The following is a 20,096-nucleotide window of genomic DNA, read 5'->3' on the forward strand; positions in this document are numbered from 1 at the left end:
TCTATGGAGAACTCGTGCAAGGAGAGCGCCCTACAGGTAGACCACAGCTGCGATACAAGGACATCTGCAAGAGGGATCTGAAGGCCTTAGGAGTGGACCTCAACAAGTGGGAAACCCTGGCCTCTGAGCGGCCTGCTTGGAGGCAGGCTGTACAGCATGGCCTTTCCCAGTTTGAAGAGACGCTTGGCCAACAGTCTGAGGCTAAGAGGCAAAGAAGGAAGGCCCATAGCCAAGGAGACAGACCAGGGTCAGACTGCACTTGCTCCCAGTGTGGAAGGGATTATCACTCCTGAATTGGCCTTTTCAGCCACACTAGACGCTGTGCCAGAACCACCTTTCAGAGCGCGATACCAGAGTCTCTTGAGACTGAAGGTTGCCAACAAGGATGTATAGATATATACATACTTTGTATATATACACTGTGTTTTTAATAAGTTAGTGACTGTACAGTTCTTAGGTAACAATTACTGGGAGGTTATTTTTCAGGATCTGGCCTCGGGTAAAATCAGACAAAATTATAATCAGACACCTCCCTAAGTTAAACCCCCCCCCCTTATCCAAGGGTCATAGCAAATTTCATGATTTTGGGCTCAAAACCTGCCCTCCTCTTATCTGTGAGATCGACTTATAGGCGAGTATCTGTGGTACTCTGAATGTTAACATTAAGGAAAATGTTTATAAGATGATTTATAGATGATATATGGCTCCAAGTAAGTTACTGAAGATGTACAAAAATATGTCAAACAAGTGTTGGAAATTTAAAAAAACAGGAGGGATCTTTTGTATCATATGTGGTGGACATGTATAAAGTAAAAAAAGTACTGAATACAGATACATACACAGATGCAGTTGATTTTAAGAACAAATGTGCAAATGAAATCTGAAGTCTTTTCATTGGGTATGATAGATGAATATGTGTAAAAAAAGATTCAAATTTTTTTAAATGTGCAGCTAGAATACTTTATACACAATACTGGAAAACTAGAGACACTCCGTCAATAGAATAATGAATGAAGATTATGGACTTTGCAGAAATGGATAAACTGATGACCTTATTAAAAGAAAAATCAACAGAAAATTATATGAAAAATTGGAAACCAATTATTGACTTTCTGCATGAAAAGAGAACAATGAGTTAATGAGTTGTGGATTTGAAGATTAGATTTTAAGAGATAGAGAAATTATTCCAGAATAACAATTTGAAAAGGGCTGTTGGAGATATAACGTATATATGGGTGGAAATTTAGATTATTAAGATTTAAAGCTGTAAGTGATTATAATATTGGACTTTGCTCATGCTACATTATTAGAGGTTCTCTTTATCTGTATTTTAAAACTATTTTTTAATGTTTGTTTCTTTTCATTTTATTGTGTTTTCTTTTTTCTTTTATTATAATAAAGTTAGAAATTAATAAAAACACCAGACATTATTCTAAAGTATCACTTGTATTCATCACAAGTTAGTGATTTTGTTTTACACATAACCAATACATTTTTTTTTAAATAAACCCAACTTACCCTCAGCTTAAGTCTAATGGTGATGGGGACAGCAGACAGAGGATCTTAAGTTATGGTGAGGATAACCAGAAAACAGTTCAGTTTCCTCTTATAGCTACTCCAGGTCATGAAATAGCCCTCACCACACTTAATTTGCTTTTGCATGCTGCATGAGATTTGGGGTGGGAAAGGAAACTCAAATCTCTCTATTATGCATTAACACACCAAGCTCATTTCTCCTACTAAACGGAAGGCTCTTTGGAGATTCCATTCCCCATCCAACAACGATAAAACCACACACTCCACAATGGTCCAGAATTACTGAAAAAGAACCATCCAGACAGAACAGTTTAAGGTAAAACAGTCTTCGGAATGCCATGAAAGGCCCACGCATGTGTCTAGGGGTCTTCTCTGTGCACTTGGTTTATAGTTCTGAGTACTAGGTAAAAGGGGGTTGTGTCCACACTAAGAGGGTGTTATGAGGTGGATAAGATACCACTCTTCTCACTCTTCACCTTTAAGAATTCAGCCATACTGGAGAAGTACTTCTGGTTGGCTTCAGCTACCTTCTTCTCAGCTGCCTGTGGGTTCACAATCTCCAGACCCTGAAAATAGATAAGAGCGCAAACACGCAGGTTAAAACTGTATCAAGTGCAGAGTTGTGACTGCCCCTGGGAATGGGGAGCTCCTCAGCAGTGACAGCCTTTAGCAAAGTAGTGTACCTTGGTGGAGGGTAATGGGTGCAAACGCCATGGGCGCTGCCCCTTTGGGGACAGTGCCACCAGCCTCTCCCCCCCGCTGCCTGTTTGTTTGTTTGTTTAAATAAATAAATATTTTAAGAGCAGCTCTGTCGGCTTCGTTCCCTTTTTAAAAAAACTCTTCTCCAACTGAAGGAGGGGCGACCTAGAATCATGGCCAGAGAGGCAGCAAGCTGCTGCAATTCAGCGCCAGACTGGGCTGTCTCCCCATCCTCCTATAAAGGAGGAGAGGATGGGGCAGCCTAAAGTGGCAGCACGTCACAACTCCTGGCACGCTGCCGCTCTAGGCTGCCCCTCCGCTCCTGGAGGAAACAGGCTGCCTAGAGTGGAGGCATATTGCAACCGGGGGGGGGGAGGCAAACAAAGTAGCGGCCCTGGGTGGGAGAAGCCCAGGACTGCCACTGCACCACCTTGTAGAATATTGCTTGGCAAAGCAGAGAACAGAGTTAAAAACACTGTTGGGCTGGTAATCTCCTCTCCAGGAGCATTCTACACCTGCTAACATAAAGAACTGCAAGCAGAACACACCAAGAGGTGAGATGGGGGTTTACAGCCGAACATCCTAATCAGTATCTCTCTCTTTTTTTAAAAGCTATATAGAACTTTTAACAATATATATATAAGCTACATCAAAAAGAACTTCATTTATATATTGCTTTTTGCCAACGCACTTTAGACAGTTGATACTTTAAAGTATTGGTTTACAAAGCAAGACTGGACACAAGAAGAACACAGGCGGAAGAGCAAAACACATTGATTCTCACATTGTTACATGACAGTGAAGGAAGCAGCTTTGCTGTTTCACTTCTCCCTCAGATGCATCCATGTGAAATGGCCCAGGACTTCCTTCCTGGCCCAATAAGCAAAGCAGCCCGTGCTGGGTTGCTTTGTTCCCTTGCTAGACACACTCCTAGAACTGTCAGGATCCCCACATTCCGGCTCTTTACACTTCCTGCCTCCCTTCAGGACTCCAGTCTTGGTCAGATACTTCAAGGATACAGCAAATGAGACAACGAGTGTGCTTACCTGTAATGGAGTGAAGGCCACGCTGGACGCAGTACCTGAAGACCGATCGCGTATGGTTGACTTTCCTCCATATACCACGCTCTGCTTCTGGAGTGTCCGCTGATTAGGAAGACATGAGCAAATGGAAGCTGTTAAAGGCTTTTTGTGGCAAGGGATGAAGTGGAAGTGATGTCAGAGTGGGGGGGGGGTTGTTTCAAGTTGGCCAGAAGTACGAAGCTGTATTTGCTACTTTACCCCGTACCAAAACTCTTCCAACCCATTTCACATCCTGACCCACCAAGCAGTCAGTCCTCTCTGCAACCCCAGACACTCCAGTAGTACTGTTGCATTCCATTTCTGGTCACAGGCAGACTTAGCAAAGCTATGTTCACCTCAGCACTAAAAGGAAGCTAGCCATTGACATTCAAAACAGTACACCAACATCAGAGACCAATTGTGAGCAATGCTGCAAAGACAGGGTGGCCTATTCAACATTTCATCACAGTAAGCGTCCCAAGTTGGCTGGAGCCCTGCTCAGTTAGCATAACAGTTAATCCAACCCTGGAAGAGAGTGATGGTGCCTCAAGGATGAACTGTGCTGGCGAGAGCCCACAGGGCTTGGAACAGGGCTTTGCTGCCAACTATCCAGCAAATGGGGCATGCACTCCCTGCACTCCGCATACTTATAAATCCTCATTTCCTAACCTGTAAGGTCTTTGAGATGCGTGCCTTTGTGGCCTCATTGACTTGTGTCTGTCTGACACGGCCACTTCCCGATTTCCCAAGATGGCCCAGACTGAATCCAAGGTCTTCCTGGTAAGCATCTTCTTCAATCTGAGGAAAGGAGGGAGGGAGAGAACAGAAGCAATGAGCTACAGACAGGAAAAGCTAAGTTTGAATTTACTGGTACAGGACACACCAAATATAAGACCTCCTTTTGCAAGGACAGACTTCTCTGGAATTCAATTCTGAGTTTAAACCTGTGGCTCAAGAAGAAGAGTCACTGAAGAAGAGTCAAAGGACCATAAGAAACCACCACCACGAGACAAAAAGACCTCTCAACATACCCTAAGGTTTAGCTAGACGAGTGCATCTGAACTGGAAAGCAGGGAAGTCACCCAAACTTCACAGTCATAGCTTTAAGAGTGCATTCACCTATCCACTAAATGCACCTTAGAAACCTACAGAACTATTTACCTCTCAAGGGACATGATTTGTAGGAAAAAGCATGTGCTGCCAAGCAAGCCCCACCCCCATGCCAAAACACACACACACACACACCAAAATCCCACCAGACCCAAGTACAGTGTTTGCAGCAACGGACACTGCACCTAGAGAGAGCTTTTCTTCATGATGGGGAATTCTTGGCCAGCATTATTCATCACAGGGAGAAACCTGGTGGGGGGGGGGGGGGGGGACAACATCTCAACAGAGGAGGCTGGCTTGCATGGTAATGCTGCCCCCACAACCACACGTTCACCTCTCTGGGGAGACAAACATCTGCATGGGGTTAAATCACACATATAATTTTCCCCAACATACTTCCACACAGTAAGTGTGAAGCCCACATGCTGACAGTTATATATGACAACAGCACAAGCATATATTTCACTGTACATAGAAGTGGTGGACATGCAGCTTCTATACACATAAGCATATATCAGAATACGTGCAAGTTACATGAAAATGTCATGTTTTCTTAAGTGGTTTCTGTGCTTTGCATTTCCAATACCCTCAAATCCCTAACCTAAAGCATTCACTCCCCTGCCTCACAAAGCAGTTAAAGGACAAGATGAGGGTGAGACCCCAAGTCCTGACTCTACTCCTACCCTCACTGGGGCAGGACAACTATCTAATCGCAGAGACCAACAGGCATCCCATGGAAGGAGAACGGCCCCTCCTCATCAAAGATAGGATCTCAAAACACATAGACGAACAGGCCTTGCTGAGGGAGAGTCAGCATGGCTTCTGTAAGGGTAAGTCTTGCCTCACAAACCTTATAGAATTCTTTGAAAAGGTCAACAGGCATGTGGATGCGGGAGAACCCGTGGACATTATATATCTGGACTTTCAGAAGGCGTTTGACACGGTCCCTCACCAAAGGCTGCTGAAAAAACTCCACAGTCAGGGAATTAGAGGACAGGTCCTCTCGTGGATTGAGAACTGGTTGGAGGCCAGGAAGCAGAGAGTGGGTGTCAATGGGCAATTTTCACAATGGAGAGAGGTGAAAAGCGGTGTGCCCCAAGGATCTGTCCTGGGACCGGTGCTTTTCAACCTCTTCATAAATGACCTGGAGACAGGGTTGAGCAGTGAAGTGGCTAAGTTTGCAGACGACACCAAACTTTTCCGAGTGGTAAAGACCAGAAGTGATTGTGAGGAGCTCCAGAAGGATCTCTCCAGACTGGCAGAATGGGCAGCAAAATGGCAGATGCGCTTCAATGTCAGTAAGTGTAAAGTCATGCACATTGGGGCAAAAAATCAAAACTTTAGATATAGGCTGATGGGTTCTGAGCTGTCTGTGACAGATCAGGAGAGAGATCTTGGGGTGGTGGTGGACAGGTCGATGAAAGTGTCGACCCAATGTGCGGCGGCAGTGAAGAAGGCCAATTCTATGCTTGGGATCATTAGGAAGGGTATTGAGAACAAAACGGTTAGTATTATAATGCCGTTGTACAAATCTATGGTAAGGCCACACCTGGAGTATTGTGTCCAGTTCTGGTCGCCGCATCTCAAAAAAGACATAGTGGAAATGGAAAAGGTGCAAAAGAGAGCGACTAAGATGATTACGGGGCTGGGGCACCTTCCTTATGAGGAAAGGCTACGGCGTTTGGGCCTCTTCAGCCTAGAGAAGAGACGCTTGAGGGGGGACATGATTGAGACATACAAAATTATGCAGGGGATGGACAGAGTGGATAGGGAGATGCTCTTTACACTCTCACATAATACCAGAACCAGGGGACATCCACTAAAATTGAGTGTTGGGCGGGTTAGGACAGACAAAAGAAAATATTTCTTTACTCAGCGCGTGGTCGGTCTGTGGAACTCCCTGCCACAGGATGTGGTGCTGGCGTCTAGCCTAGACGCCTTTAAAAGGGGATTGGACGAGTTTCTGGAGGAAAAATCCATTATGGGGTACAAGCCATGATGTGTATGCGCAACCTCCTGATTTTAGGAATGGGTTATGTCAGAAGGCCAGATGCAAGGGAGGGCACCAGGATGAGGTCTCTTGTTATCTGGTGTGCTCCCTGGGGCATTTGGTGGGCCGCTGTGAGATACAGGAAGCTGGACTAGATGGGCCTATGACCTGATCCAGTGGGGCTGTTCTTATGTTCTTATGTTCTTATGTTCTTAAGGAGACTATAAAGGATTCCATACCTCTCCAAAGCTCATCCGATTCGCTTGCTTCCGAATTTCCGTCAGGCCAAGGCGCTCCTTCATCTTACGATACCTGGAACAGTCAGGAAAAAAAATTGAGCAAGAGAACAGCACTGAAGGCTAGAAGAGATAGTTGGTGCTCAATAAAACAGTGTTTGATATGAGAACAAATTGAGGCAGGGAAAAGGGCTGAATGTCAGGACTGCTGGGCTCACAGGTGCAATTCACACAACAAAACTACATCTGTGTAAACACACACACAGTATAGATATATTTACTTATATTTTCTTCTCCAGTTTTGGAGAAAAAAAAACAAGATGAATTGTGACATTTAGGTATCGCAAGTCTTATTTCCTTCTACACACAGCAGTGCTTTGCTCCCTGGACAGACTACCATAATCTGCTCTCCCCCATTCAAGGCATCTCTTCAGTTCTCCCCACACCTGCGCCCTCCACGTTTCTTCCTTTGTCCATCCAAAGGTGCTGGCAAAGGCTTCACTTGCTTGACAGGAGGTGGCTCCTGCCACTTGTCAAACTTCCTCTCAATCTCTTCCTTGAGATCATAACCAACCTGGATTGTAACAGACAAGGGGGAAAAAACAATGTTGTGTGAGTTACAGGGACAGACCTCCTTTTCTTTCATAAAAAGCCAAAAGCAGCCTTCAAGCTGGAGGTCCATGCAGTCAAGGATCCTGCTTCCAAAAGTAGCCAACAAGATGCCTCTTGGAAGCCCACAAACAAGAGATAAAAAGCATATCCTCCTCCTACCTGTGATCCCCCAAAACTAATATTCTGGTTCAGAGGCAGTGTGTCTCTGGAGGCAGCATGTAGCCGTTATGGCTAATAGCTGCTCCAATAGACTGTGGCTCCTCCAAGTATTTGTCTAGTCCCCTTCTAAAGCAGGGCCATCACTGCATCTTGTGGCACTGCATTCCACAAATTTATTATGCACTGTGCAGAGAAGAACTCTTTCCATCCCCTCACCTCCAGAGCAGAAAGGCTAGGCTCTCCTGCTCAAATTCCCCTCGCTTTGGCATCTCACTTTTCAGACCCTCATCCCAATCACGGTCTTAACTCCTAATGCCATCCTAACCCATTTCAGCTCAAAAGAGAAAGGATTACTCTTTGCCATCAATTAACCACTACCCCAGCCTTAGAATTCTCAGCATCTCTGAGGATCTGGCTTCTACCCCTGTACTCATCTCGTTAGTGTTCTCTAAGCCCCTTCCTGCCCTCTCACCTTTCCTTCAGGACTCTCATGAAAGCTGTCCACACGCGCTGCCAGTGTGCATTTTGCAGACACTAACCGAGCTGCCTTCCTCCGTAGATCCTGCAAGGAGGGAGTGAACACTGCATGAGCTTACTACTACTAGGAATCTCATGTGTCAAAGCACATCGAGCAGACATGGGGACAAGTTCAAGGTGGCACATACGGGAGGCAGTGACTGCACAATGTCACTATGGTAGATGTAGCCAGTGTGAGGCAGGACGGAAGTGCTGGAAAAGCCAGAAAGAGTCTTCCTCTGGGCTCCCAGAAGCATGATGTTGCATGCCGGCATCTTGGAGAGGTTTGTCAGGCCACCAGCAATGCCTTGGTAAAAAAAAGGACAACACAGAATGAATACCACACAGCAAGACCGAGAGGCCAGCCTGGTTCAAGCTTTTGGTCTAGCTACACATACACTCATCCCTCTAGCATTCCACCTCTCCCTGTCAAGAGCTAGAGATGCAGCCTGTTCCAAAAAACCCTGTTAGGGAGAGTGTGAATCTCAAAGTTCACAAAGAGGATTTCTGCAATTCCCTTTCATCATGGGCTGATGACATCTATCCATTCAATTTTTATCCCATCTTTCCTCTAAAGAATTCAGAGGAACAATCTTCCCCTTTTATCCTGTGAGGTAGGTTAGGCTGAGAGAGAGAATGACTAGCCCTGTGAGCTCTGCAGCTAACCCCATCCCTACTCAAACCACTATACCACGCTCTCTAGCTGCTGTGTGGCATTTCCTGGACTATACATTTTACGTTTTGAGAATTCTTTACTGTGTGGTGGTTCATTGCATGCTATCTTGACAGTCTTTGGGTTTTGAAAAGTGGGTTGTAAAGCTTAAACGTATCTCCCACAGCAACCAAATGCACCAGAGCAAAACAAAATGGGCTTGATCCTTTTGAAAAGGAAGGCTCTACATCTGTCCTCTTTGGAATGGATGCTTCACTCCTTTCTCAGCCACTAGTCAAACTGTGCCAGGCTTCCAAATCCCATTCTCCAAGTTGATTTCTAACTCCTTGCCAAACCCACACAGTTCCAATGAGAGGCAACCTTCTTGGGGTCTCACCCATGATCTTAGCAGCAGTGGAGGCTCCCACAATGATGGACAGGTTGGGAGCAATGAACGACATGCGAGACTCTACATATTCGTAGATGCGGTGCTTGGACTGGTTCAGCTCTAGTGCCATGTCACAGGCTTCCTCAATGCGCTCCAGTTCTTCCTCAGTTAGCTGTTGCCTGGGGGGGGGGGGAAGAGAGAAAGGCAACACTTGAGGCCTAGTTACTGCACCATCATGCCCCAAACCAGTACACCCACTCTGTCTCCCCCTGTGCTGAAGTCCAGGAAGGTTGGTATCTTAAGGGTCAAAGGCTGCAATCCTAACCACACTTTCCTGAGAGTAAGCCCCACTGAAAAAAATATGACTTACTTCTGAGTAGATCTGGTTAGGGTGCCCACATTTAGGCTTTTTTGACTAACGACTCCTATCCTCTCTCCATCAGCATATACAAAGAAAGCAATTTCCTTCCCAACCAGTCACAAATCAATTTATGTGCACAAATCTGCTTGCCAATCAAACTCCACAGCAGAGACCCTTCTGCAGGTGCCCCCTGACCTTTGGAAGTCAAGCAGGTAGCTGTCCTTTCAAAAGGTGGTGTCCAAATTCTGATATGAAACATATCTCTAGATATGTTTGCCTACCATGTTCCTTGCCATTTTCAGGTGCTGAGCAAAACTCATCCTGTTCTCTTGGATAACAACTTGTTATCCAAGACCCCTTTTGATGGTTTCATTTTAATCTAGGTTTTAATTGCTGACCCCATGGTTTATCTGCTGTTTTTTACTTTGTTCTTTTGCACAGCTGCATTTTTCACATGAGAGTAATTAAGTGCCTGCTTAATAATAATAATAATATAATAATAATAATAATAATAATAATAATAATAATAATAATAATAATAATAATAATAATAATAATACAGGTATTTATATACCGCCTTTCTTGGTTATCAGATTTCTCCTCAAGGTGAAATCTCCTCAGATTTCTTATTCAAGGTGGTTTACAAAGGCAGGCTGTTCTAAATCCCTGTAGGGATTTTTACAATTGAAGAAAGGTTCTATCTTTCAAGAACCACAACATTTCAGATGGATCTTTCTGATCTGGTATCACATTCTAGCCTCCAGCTTCCTCCCACGCAAGCTGACAAGCAGCTCCTTCATCTCTCACATGGAGGGCAGCCAAGACGCTTCTTCGCTCGCACCAAAGAGCAGGTGGAATAACTCGGCTCAGCTTGTCAGCTGCTTCAAGGTCTTACCATTCACGGTGCCGGTGGCCTCGAACTGGCGACCTGCGGATGTTATCTTCAGGCAAACGGAGGCTCTACCCTCTAGATCAGTCCTCCTGCCCTAGACCAGACCCTCCTGCTTACCCTTTGCTAAAACTTTCATGAAGGAGTTCCTCACCTAATGACAATCCCTCCAAAATGGCAAACTTTTACAACCGATTCACACAAACATTCAGTATTTAAGTTTATAGAGATTTTGTCTACTGAAATTAGATACAAGTGCTTTTTTTCTGTGTATGTTCAGTCTTTACACAAACACCCATCCACTTCAATGGTCAAAGGTTAACACTGGGGAACCAGCTACTTTTGAGATATATATGCATTGATAATATCCATCTGAGTGTTCATCAACATGACAGGAGATGAGAGGGTTAAGTAAGAGGAAACTGCATTGAGACAAGGAACATGGTGAAAGGCATGAAGGAGGGAGAGATGAAAACTCAGGATGCAGGCAGCCCACCTCAGCTATTTTGAAAACATGCAGTTTTTCTTTAGAGGACTAAATACTTCTGTGATCATGAGAACTAGTTAGTACATTCATGAAAACTAATAGCATGACTTCAAATATCCGGTTTCTCACAATATTATTTCAACCAGAAGACTATCAAGTATATGATAGCAGAGCAAACACTTCAGACTGCACATCATAGATACTACTTCTGAATACTTCCCCCCCTCCCGCCAAAAAAAGCTCCCTTCAAGAAAGAGACATCCTACCATACCAGAGAACAATCTGGATTAGAACCTAACTTCTTGGTACGCTAGTTTTCTTCATATAGCAGGCTTCTGAATGCTTCACTAACTCCCACTTGCAGTTTGGATTGACTCAGTCCAAGCTATCATAACATGATTCTGACTACTTTATCCAGCAGCATACATACAGACCCATTTCTTTTCCAGACACCCACTGATCTTTCCTTTCTCCTTGTCCCAAATCCAACCCTGCCCATCCAAAACAGCCAAACTTACCCCTGCGTAGTGGAGGCTGTGACACTGACCACCATGATTGTGGCATTCGTGAGGATCTGTTGAAGGTTTTCATTGTTCTTGCATTTGTCTAAGCTGTTGCCTAGTTCCTAAAAGGATCAAATATTTTAAGCAAATTAGCTACTGAACAAGACAGAAAGCAGATCTCTAGGTAGAGATCTGGGCTAGGGAGGTAAATGTGTCCACTGAAGCATCTCCCTTGTTTGGGAAATTCTGGTTCCAAGTTCTGCCCTTACTATGAAGCAAGAAGTCTACCTGAGGTTTAGTTCTAGTTTGCATTAGAGAAAGACTTTCACATTTGCTATCACTTTCATAGCTTGCTTTTTCACCAAAAAGTTCCAGATGGCATATTTAGAACTCTTTTTTATTCACAACTGCAGCATACAACAGGTTAGACCAAGTAAAAGCAACTTGTCAAACATCACTCTGTGAGTCATGAGTCGACTGAACTCAGATTTCCTGCATCCAAATCTATCCTCTAGCTACACCACTGGATGTATTCAGGTTTAAAAGTTGACTGTGTCAAAATTAAAGCCACAAATTATGGGGGATCCAAAGAACACTCTTGGAGGCTTTCAACAGGTTTCGATCACAGTTGTTGCATGAACTAAAATTAAACATATTGTTAATTTCTACAGAGTAATTCTTGAGAAAGCCCACTGCAGTATGGAGCACCTATAGCACTAAACAAGGGATGATCAAGAGAAATTGAAAGCAAAGGCAAAACAAGCTTAAAGACTAATCCAGTCTTAATTAGTGGTTTTATTAAGAAGTCAATATATAGTACCAGTGCTACTCATAAATGTAAACTTAAAAACCAACAATGTGTATTTCCAAACACAATACCTTGACAGTTCGGATATAGTCCAGTGCATTGGGGACCAGGGATTCCAGTTCTGGGAACCGCTTGGAGTACTTGTCCCGGATGAACTTGTGAATGATGTCTACAGAGAAAATGCAAGGAGACCCATGAAGGAAGATAGCAAAACACAACTCTTATTATCAGGACCTCAGGAACATGCTAGTCCAGAGATGTTTTAGGAGCGCTGAACTATAGATCCTTTTCATGGTGGACAACTTTGTTTGGCCGAGGGAGGGGGGGAAGGAAGTGTTTCCATCATGATAGCCTCTGATCTGCTTTATACTTCTGAGGATTGTGGCACACACACAAACCCCACTGGTTTTCAGTCTTCTGCTTACATCACATTTCCTTCCCAGAAAATCCAGTCTTTCCTAACCTTGCTGTCATTGGTAAACAATTATCAGAAATTGTTAGAAATCTAGCTAGGAGCCTCCCTTCAAAACTCTTAAGTTTGAAGAAAGAAAAAAAAGATTGGCAGGGCAGTTGAATTTCCCTCCCAAAGGGGTTAACTGAAAAGGGGAAAGAGTTAACATAAATAAAGAGTACTGGGGCCAGTAATAGGGCCACCTACTAGCCATTTTGCGTGGGAAGCCAGAATCAGCAGAGAAGAGCTATTACTGAACAATGTGAGTGACTGTATTATGTAGGGGACTGCATTATTCAATGACTTGAGAGAAATGTTGCTACCGAGGGTGTCCCCTTGTAAATAATTCCAGTTGAGAAGCTGTGTTCACTACTTTGTTCCTGTGTTGTCAGGTTACTGGATAGTGAGCCTGACTCAGACTTTGAAAGCCCAGAAGAGAAGCATCCCTATTCCTTCAAAGCTTCACAGAGAGCAGAGTTGGGTAAGCTAGGGACCGGTGGCAGCACAAGAATGACTACCTGGGCCAGGAGCCACAAGAGCAGCACACCTTCTATTTATCTGTTACATCTGGTCACCTTCATGAGTACTGGATGCTGCATTGCTTCCCAATTTTTCTCCTCTCCCCAACCCAAGCAAGCAGCTAATGCTTGCACTTACTCAGCTCATTCTCAATCTCCACTGTGAGGTTGTTAGCATCCACAATGACTCTGTATTCAGGAGCAGCCTCCACTGGGCCTAGAACTGGGAAGACAGGAATGGCAAAGTCAAACCCATATAAACAGCAGGGAGATAAGCAGACCAGTACAGCAGGACAAGAAGGTTCAGCAGTGGGTTCTACACTACAGAAGAGTGACTGGATCCTGAGACTCCCCTGAGTCCCAAATTCTGTGTACACGTGTGGCCATCTCTTTTTCCAGTCAGACGTGAACCAATCAATCAATCAATCAACAGTATTTATATACCGCTTTTCAACTAAAAGTTCACAATGCGGTTTACAGAGAAAAATCAAATAACTAAATGGCTGCCTGTCCCAAAAGGGCTCACAATCTAAAAAGATGCAAAAGAACACCAGCAGACAGCCACTAGAACAGACACCTTACTGGGGTGAGGTGGGCCAGAACCAGAGTGAATAAAGTACCTTCTGATGCTTTGGGCTGCTTGCTGATGTATTCTTCAATCTTCAGCATGATTTCAGCAAACTGCACACAAAATAATGCAAAGAAAATATAAGTCTTGCTTTGAGAATGGTGTCATTCAAGCAAATCTCCAAGCCAAATCCCTTCTGCCAAAATCAGGTAAAAGGATGGCAAATTAAAGAACAAGCAGACCCCAAGACAAACCCTATTTTGCAATTCTACCTTCAGTTCTGTACTGAGGCCCATATTCTTGCCCTGCTCAGAGCAGTGAAGAGCAGAAACAGCAGGCTGTACCCTCATTTATTTTACTGCTTGCATAAGGAAACTTGTGCATGCAGAAGCAATACAAACAGAATCTTGACGTGGCTTTGCACCATATCCTCTCAGTATAATGTGCCTTACTCTTTGGCATCACCTGGTCACAGAGATGCAAGTCCCTGTCATGAATATGTACAGTTTAGGCCTAGGTTAGCATGTGAAGCCTGAACCAAACTAAGTCAGTAACGGAGAAGTGGCTAGCAGTTCCTAGCTGCAAGAATGTGAATAAACAAACAAAAAGATTGTTGTCTCTTCTTTGCTGGCCAGAAAGGACAGACAACAAGAATTACAACCCATTGGAATGTTTAACACCTCAGTAGGCTGAGGGGTGCCTGATCAAGCGGAATGGAATGCAGTTATGGATCTCCAGTTGGAAGGGGTAAGAACTAGGAGGGCTAGCAACCAGACCCACCCCGAGAAGGTTCTGTCCTCAAAAGTTTCTGATTGGACAGTCTAAATAAGTATGAAGTCACCTCAGTACTATTAGCATAATAATGAGTGCCCCAAGGGGTGTGTCCAGTTCTTCCTGGGCAGAGTTTTTGGGTGCAACATTCTGCACGCTGTGAGCTCCATTGTTCACCATGGGCATCCGGCCTCACAGGTAGCCTGGAGCTAAGTGAGCTACAAGAGTAACTGACCCAGGTGAGAGATAGGTATTAATAGAGATAGCCAGCTAGCTTTATTTTATTACTGATATGGTTCCTAGATGTTTATGCCTCTAGCATTGGCTGTCTTATGTAACCTTATGTACTTAATAAACTAAAATCCGTGGATTTTAGTTGTTTCATTGTCTGTTGGGGACAGAGGTTCAGAATCCTGCCTAGCTGTTCAGCAAGCTACCAAGTGCTCACTGAGGTCTAGTAACTTCAGGACTGAAGCTTTAACTGGAGAAAGCGCTCAGTGCCTGCAAGGGATAGAGTTAAGCCTAGAGGGTCTCAGTGTCCCTGGACTGAGGCACTGGCACATACAGGGTGGTGGCAGTACTACTGGACAAGGGGGCCTTGAGGGCTTTAGGGTTCAAGAACCAAGAACTCTAAGCGCTCCAAACCCCTCTAAGTTTACGACAGTTCCCAGATGCCTATATTATTTGCCACTGAGGAACGAAATAGAGAGTGAATGTGTAGTTCTCTCACCATCTTGCTGTCCCAGAGTTTGGCGATACTCTTGACTGAATCTGTCGCCAAATCCACTTGCATCTCTTCCTGGACATCCTCAATGGGCGGTTCATCTTCCTCATCTGCAAAGCTTCCCTCTTCTTCCTCAGCTGCCTCTTCAAGGTCAGCCAAAAGCTCATCAGCTAATGACATGATGGATTAACCTGCCAAGGAGAAAGAATTACAGAGCTGGAGAAAAACATAAGAACATAAGAACAGCCCCACTGGATCAGGTCATAGGCCCATCTAGTCCAGCTTCCTGTATCTCACAGCGGCCCACCAAATGCCCCAGGGAGCACACCAGATAACAAGAGACCTCATCCTGGTGCCCTCCCTTGCATCTGGCATTCTGACATAACCCATTTCTAAAATCAGGAGGTTGCGCATACACATCATGGCTTGTACCCCATAATGGATTTTTCCTCCAGAAACTCGTCCAATCCCCTTTTAAAGGCGTCTAGGCTAGACGCCATCACCACATCCTGTGGCAAGGAGTTCCACAGACCGACCACACAGAGTAAAGAAATATTTTCTTTTGTCTGTCCTAACCCGCCCAACACTCAATTTTAGTGGATGTCCCCTGGTTCTGGTATTATGTGAGAGTGTAAAGAGCATCCCCTATCCACTCTGTCCATCCCCTGCATAATTTTGTATGTCTCAATCATGTCCCCCCTCAGGCATCTCTTTTCTAGGCTGAAGAGGCCCAAACGCCGTAGCCTTTCCTCAAAGGGAAGGTGCCCCAGCCCCGTAATCATCTTAGTCGCTCTCTTTTGCACCTTTTCCATTTCCACTATGTCTTTTTTGAGATGCAGCGACCAGAACTGGACACAATACTCCAGGTGTGGCCTTACCATAGATTTGTACAACGGCATTATAATACTAGCAGTTTTGTTCTCAATACCCTTCCTAATGATCCCAAGCATAGAATTGGCCTTCTTCACTGCCGCCGCACATTTGTTCGACACTTTCATCGACCTGTCCACCACCACCCCAAGATCTCTCTCCTGATCTGTCACAGACAGCTCAGAACCCATCAGCCTATATCTAAAGTTTTGATTTTTTGCCCCAATGTGCATGACTTTACACTTACTGACATTGAAGCGCATCTGCCATTTTGCTGCTCATTCTGCCAGTCTGGAGACATCCTTCTGGAGCTCCTCACAATCACTTCTGGTCTTTACTATTCGGAAAAGTTTGGTGTCATCTGCAACCTTAGCCACTTCACTGCTCAACCCTGTCTCCAGGTCATTTATGAAGAGGTTGAAAAGCACCGGTCCCAGGACAGATCCTTGGGGCACACCGCTTTTCACCTCTCTCCATTGTGAAAATTGCCCATTGACACCCACTCTCTTTTTCCTGGTCTTCAACCAGTTCTCAATCCACGAGAGGACCTGTCCTCTAATTCCCTGACTGTGGAGTTTTTTCAGTAGTCTTTGGTGAGGGACCGTGTCAAACGCCTTCTGAAAGTCCAGATATATAATGTCCACGGGTTCTCCCGCATCCACATGCCTGTTGACCTTCTCAAAGAATTCTATAAGGTTCGTGAGGCAAGACTTACCCTTACAGAAGCCATGCTGACTCTCCCTCAGCAAGGCCTGTTCGTCTATGTGTTTTGAGATCCTATCTTTGATGAGGCATTCCACCATCTTACCCGGTATGGATGTTAGGCTGACCGGCCTATAGTTTCCCGGGTCCCCCCTCTTCCCCTTTTAAAAAATAGGCGTGACATTTGCTATCCTCCAGTCTTCTGGCACCATGGCCGTTTTGAGGGACAAGTTGCATACCTTAGTCAAGAGGTCTGCAACTTCATTCTTCAATTCCTTAATAACCCTTGGGTGTATGCCATCAGGGCCCGGTGACTTATTGATCTTTAATTTATCAATGAGGTCTGAAACATCTTCTCTTTTAACCTCTATCTGACATAACTCCTCGGTCAGGAGGGGCTGTTCGGGCAGCGGTATCTGCCCGAGGTCTTCTGCCATGAAGACAGATGCAAAGAACTCATTTAATTTCTCTGCCATCTCTAAATCTCCTTTTATCTCCCCTTTCCCTCCCTCACCATCCAGAGGGCCAACCGCTTCTCTGGCGGGTTTCCTGCTTCTAACATATTTGAAGAAGCTTTTATTATTCCCCTTAATGTTGCTGGCCATGCGTTCCTCATAGTCTCGCTTGGCCTCCAGTATCACCTTCTTACATTTCTTTTGCCACAGTTTATGTTCCTTTTTATTCTCCTCATTAGGGCAAGACTTCCATTTACGGAAGGAAGCTTCCTTGCCCTTCACAGCCTCTCTAACTTGGCTGGTTAGCCATGCGGGCACCCTCCTGGATTTAGTGGAACCCTTCTTTCTTTGCGGTATACACCTCTGCTGGGCCTCTATTACCGTTGTTTTAAGCAGCCTCCATGCACTCTGGAGTGATTGGACTCTTTTTACCCTCCCTTTCAACCTCCTTCTAACCAGCCTCCTCATTTGAGGGAAGTCCGCCTGTCGGAAGTCAAGGGTTTTTGTTAGAGATTTGCCTGGTATTCTTCCCCCAACGTGCACATCAAAACGGATCGCAGCATGATCACTGTTCCCCAATGGGTCAGTAACGTTTACATCTCTAACCAGGTCCTGCATACCGCACAATATTAAATCCAGAGTCACCTGTCCTCTGGTGGGCTCCGTGACTAGCTGATCTAAGCCACTGTCATTTAGCACGTCAAGAAATCCAGTTTCCTTATCGTGACCAGAACACAAATTGACCCAGTCAATATGAGGATAATTGAAGTCCCCCATGATTACAACCCTGTCCCTCCTTGTCACCTCCCTGATCTGTTTCCTCATTTCAAGGTCCCCATCCGATTTCTGGTCTGGAGGACGATAGCACGCCCCCAGTATTACATCGCTGCACAAGCCTGGTAATTTAACCCACAGAGATTAAACCAGAGGAACTGTCCTAGAAATACAGGAGTATTTTGACCAATTATTTCCTTCAGCTGGAATCAGCCGCAACTACTTTCCACAGAAAGAAACAGAATCAAAAGATAGTAGTAGTTACTCTCAGATGGCTGATAAGCTGTAAGTGGTGTGGTGATGCAGGACAGGGAGGCACTGTACTTCCTCCCTTACAGACCTCCTCTTATTTTCCATTGTGGTGCCCTCTTAGGTGCCCTCTTAGGTGCCCTCTCTAGTAGCAGCAACAGCCACATTCAGGAAGCAAGCCCCCTCTCCTCCTCACAGTGATATTACTTCCCAGAAGAACTCTACTTTCAGGAATCCCAATGCTCTGGGTTCTAATAATACCCCAATAATCCTCTGGTGTCTGAGGCTCCAACTCTTCTTAAGGTTCAAAACAGATCAATCCATTTCATTTCAAAAAGAGATTTACTAACTTACAAGCTAAGCAACGGGGAGGTACACTAGCAGGATGGGTTTATAAGACTTAGGGCACAATCCTATCCACACTTACCTGAGAGTAAGCCCCACTGACTATAATGGAACTTACTTCTGAGTAGACATGCATAGGATTGGGCTCTTAAAAAACTACTAGGCAGGCTAACTAAGGGCCCAACCCTATCCAACTTTCCAGCATCAGTGCAGCTGCTATGCAGGCCAGAGGTATGGGAACAAATGTTCCTGTACATTGAGGAGGCCTCTGTGACTGCCTCCCCAACACAGGACGCAGTGCATACCCCACTGGCATAGCAACACCAGCACTGGAAAATTGAATAGAATGGGGCCCTAAGTTGTTATAGGTTACTATTCCCAAAAACCGACTGAGGAACAGGACCCCTATGATTTCCCCAGGCTGCCCTATCCACTCATCAACTTCTAACTTCACCATTACTTCCAGCTTCCTTCCTGTCCAATTCTCCCAGCTGCTCCACTCGCCCTTATAAGAAAACCTGCCACATTAACATACACTTCACCAATTGGTCAGCTCCATCTGGACTACTTCACTTTCCAACACACTGTAACAAAAGAGGGAGGGGATGCTATTACAAAGCAAGACCAGAAGCCATCGGCGCAAGAAGCAAACTAAGATCTCAACACAGACCCAGCACCGGTGAGACGTGTCATTCATTGTAACTTCTATATGCTATTATGTTTTTATCCCACTTTCCTCCCAGGAAGGGCATAGATCAATGTTCTTCAGCCTTGGGGTTGGGACTCTGGTGGGATCACAAAGCCTCCAATGTGGAGTGGTGGCCACTTGCGGGAATGAAAAGCATTGAAGGCCACTGGACTAGAGCACCACCAGGTCGGGGGGAGGCACCTGGTGTGCCCCTTCGGGTACCAGGAGATGGTGTCCCAGCCCTGCTCTGGTGCTCAGCAGCTGCGCCAAGAGAGCCTTCAGTGCTGCCAGGCTTCAGGGTGACGTTTGCTGCTCTCTCTGTTTGGGGACAGAGAAGGGGGCTGGGAGGGCAAACAGGAGCAGGGAGCGGAGTGGGTGTGATGGGCATAGGGAGAGGAGTAGGGTCGAATCCAGGGTCCCCAGTCTCATATGTTGGGGTCACGGCACAAAAAAGGGAGAAGCATCTAAGGCACAAGCACGTCCCTTACGCAGCCTGACAACGACCCTGCGAGGGAGGCGACACTGAGACCTGAACCGAGGCCTCGCAGGGCGGTGGTGCAGCTGGAGGGGGAGCCATATGGCTCCGTTCTGCCCCACCGCCAGGAACGGCTCCGAAGGGAGGGGCCGCTCGCCCACCTCCCTGCCGGGCTGGGTGCTCCGCCCCCTCCAGCTACGCCACCGTCGCAGGGCATCTCCTTCAGCATCCGCACAGCCCCTTCTGAGACCAGGCCGGGCCGCGCTCTGGAAAGGAAGGCTTGGCTGTGCCTGCAGCTCTCCTCGGAAGCCAGTCCCATAACAGTCGGCGGGGCTGCAGCCCGTCTCCCCCAAGCGCCCCTGCAGGGACCAGGCCTGCCCTCACCTGCCGCCGCTCTCACGTTTCCTTGGCACAGCCACCCGCACCTTCTCTCCGTCCCACAGTAAGCACGTCGCAAACAGTCGCCCGCACCGTCGCTCTCCCGTCACGTCATCAACAA

At 45.7% G+C, this 20,096-nt stretch overlaps 1 protein-coding gene across 1 annotated transcript; it reads right to left on the bottom strand.

Annotated features, from left to right (window-relative positions):
* Nucleotides 1-1,427: 1,427 nt before the first annotated feature.
* On the bottom strand, nucleotides 1,428-20,079 carry PRPF31 (pre-mRNA processing factor 31). Its single transcript, XM_066627340.1, has 14 exons — nucleotides 19,982-20,079; nucleotides 15,046-15,230; nucleotides 13,597-13,657; nucleotides 13,116-13,199; nucleotides 12,079-12,176; nucleotides 11,215-11,321; nucleotides 8,969-9,138; nucleotides 8,069-8,226; nucleotides 7,876-7,965; nucleotides 7,079-7,206; nucleotides 6,636-6,708; nucleotides 3,966-4,094; nucleotides 3,282-3,380; nucleotides 1,428-2,102 (listed from the first exon to the last, which is right to left on the bottom strand). The coding sequence occupies exons 2-14, from the start codon at nucleotides 15,217-15,219 to the stop codon at nucleotides 1,974-1,976; spliced, it is 1,500 nt and encodes a 499-aa protein (XP_066483437.1). The 5' UTR covers nucleotides 15,220-15,230; nucleotides 19,982-20,079; the 3' UTR covers nucleotides 1,428-1,973.
* Between the last annotated feature and the right edge of the window lie 17 nt (nucleotides 20,080-20,096).

This window comes from Tiliqua scincoides, chromosome 5 (assembly GCF_035046505.1).
Source record: "Tiliqua scincoides isolate rTilSci1 chromosome 5, rTilSci1.hap2, whole genome shotgun sequence".
In the NCBI taxonomy this organism is placed as follows: Eukaryota; Metazoa; Chordata; class Lepidosauria; order Squamata; family Scincidae; genus Tiliqua; species Tiliqua scincoides.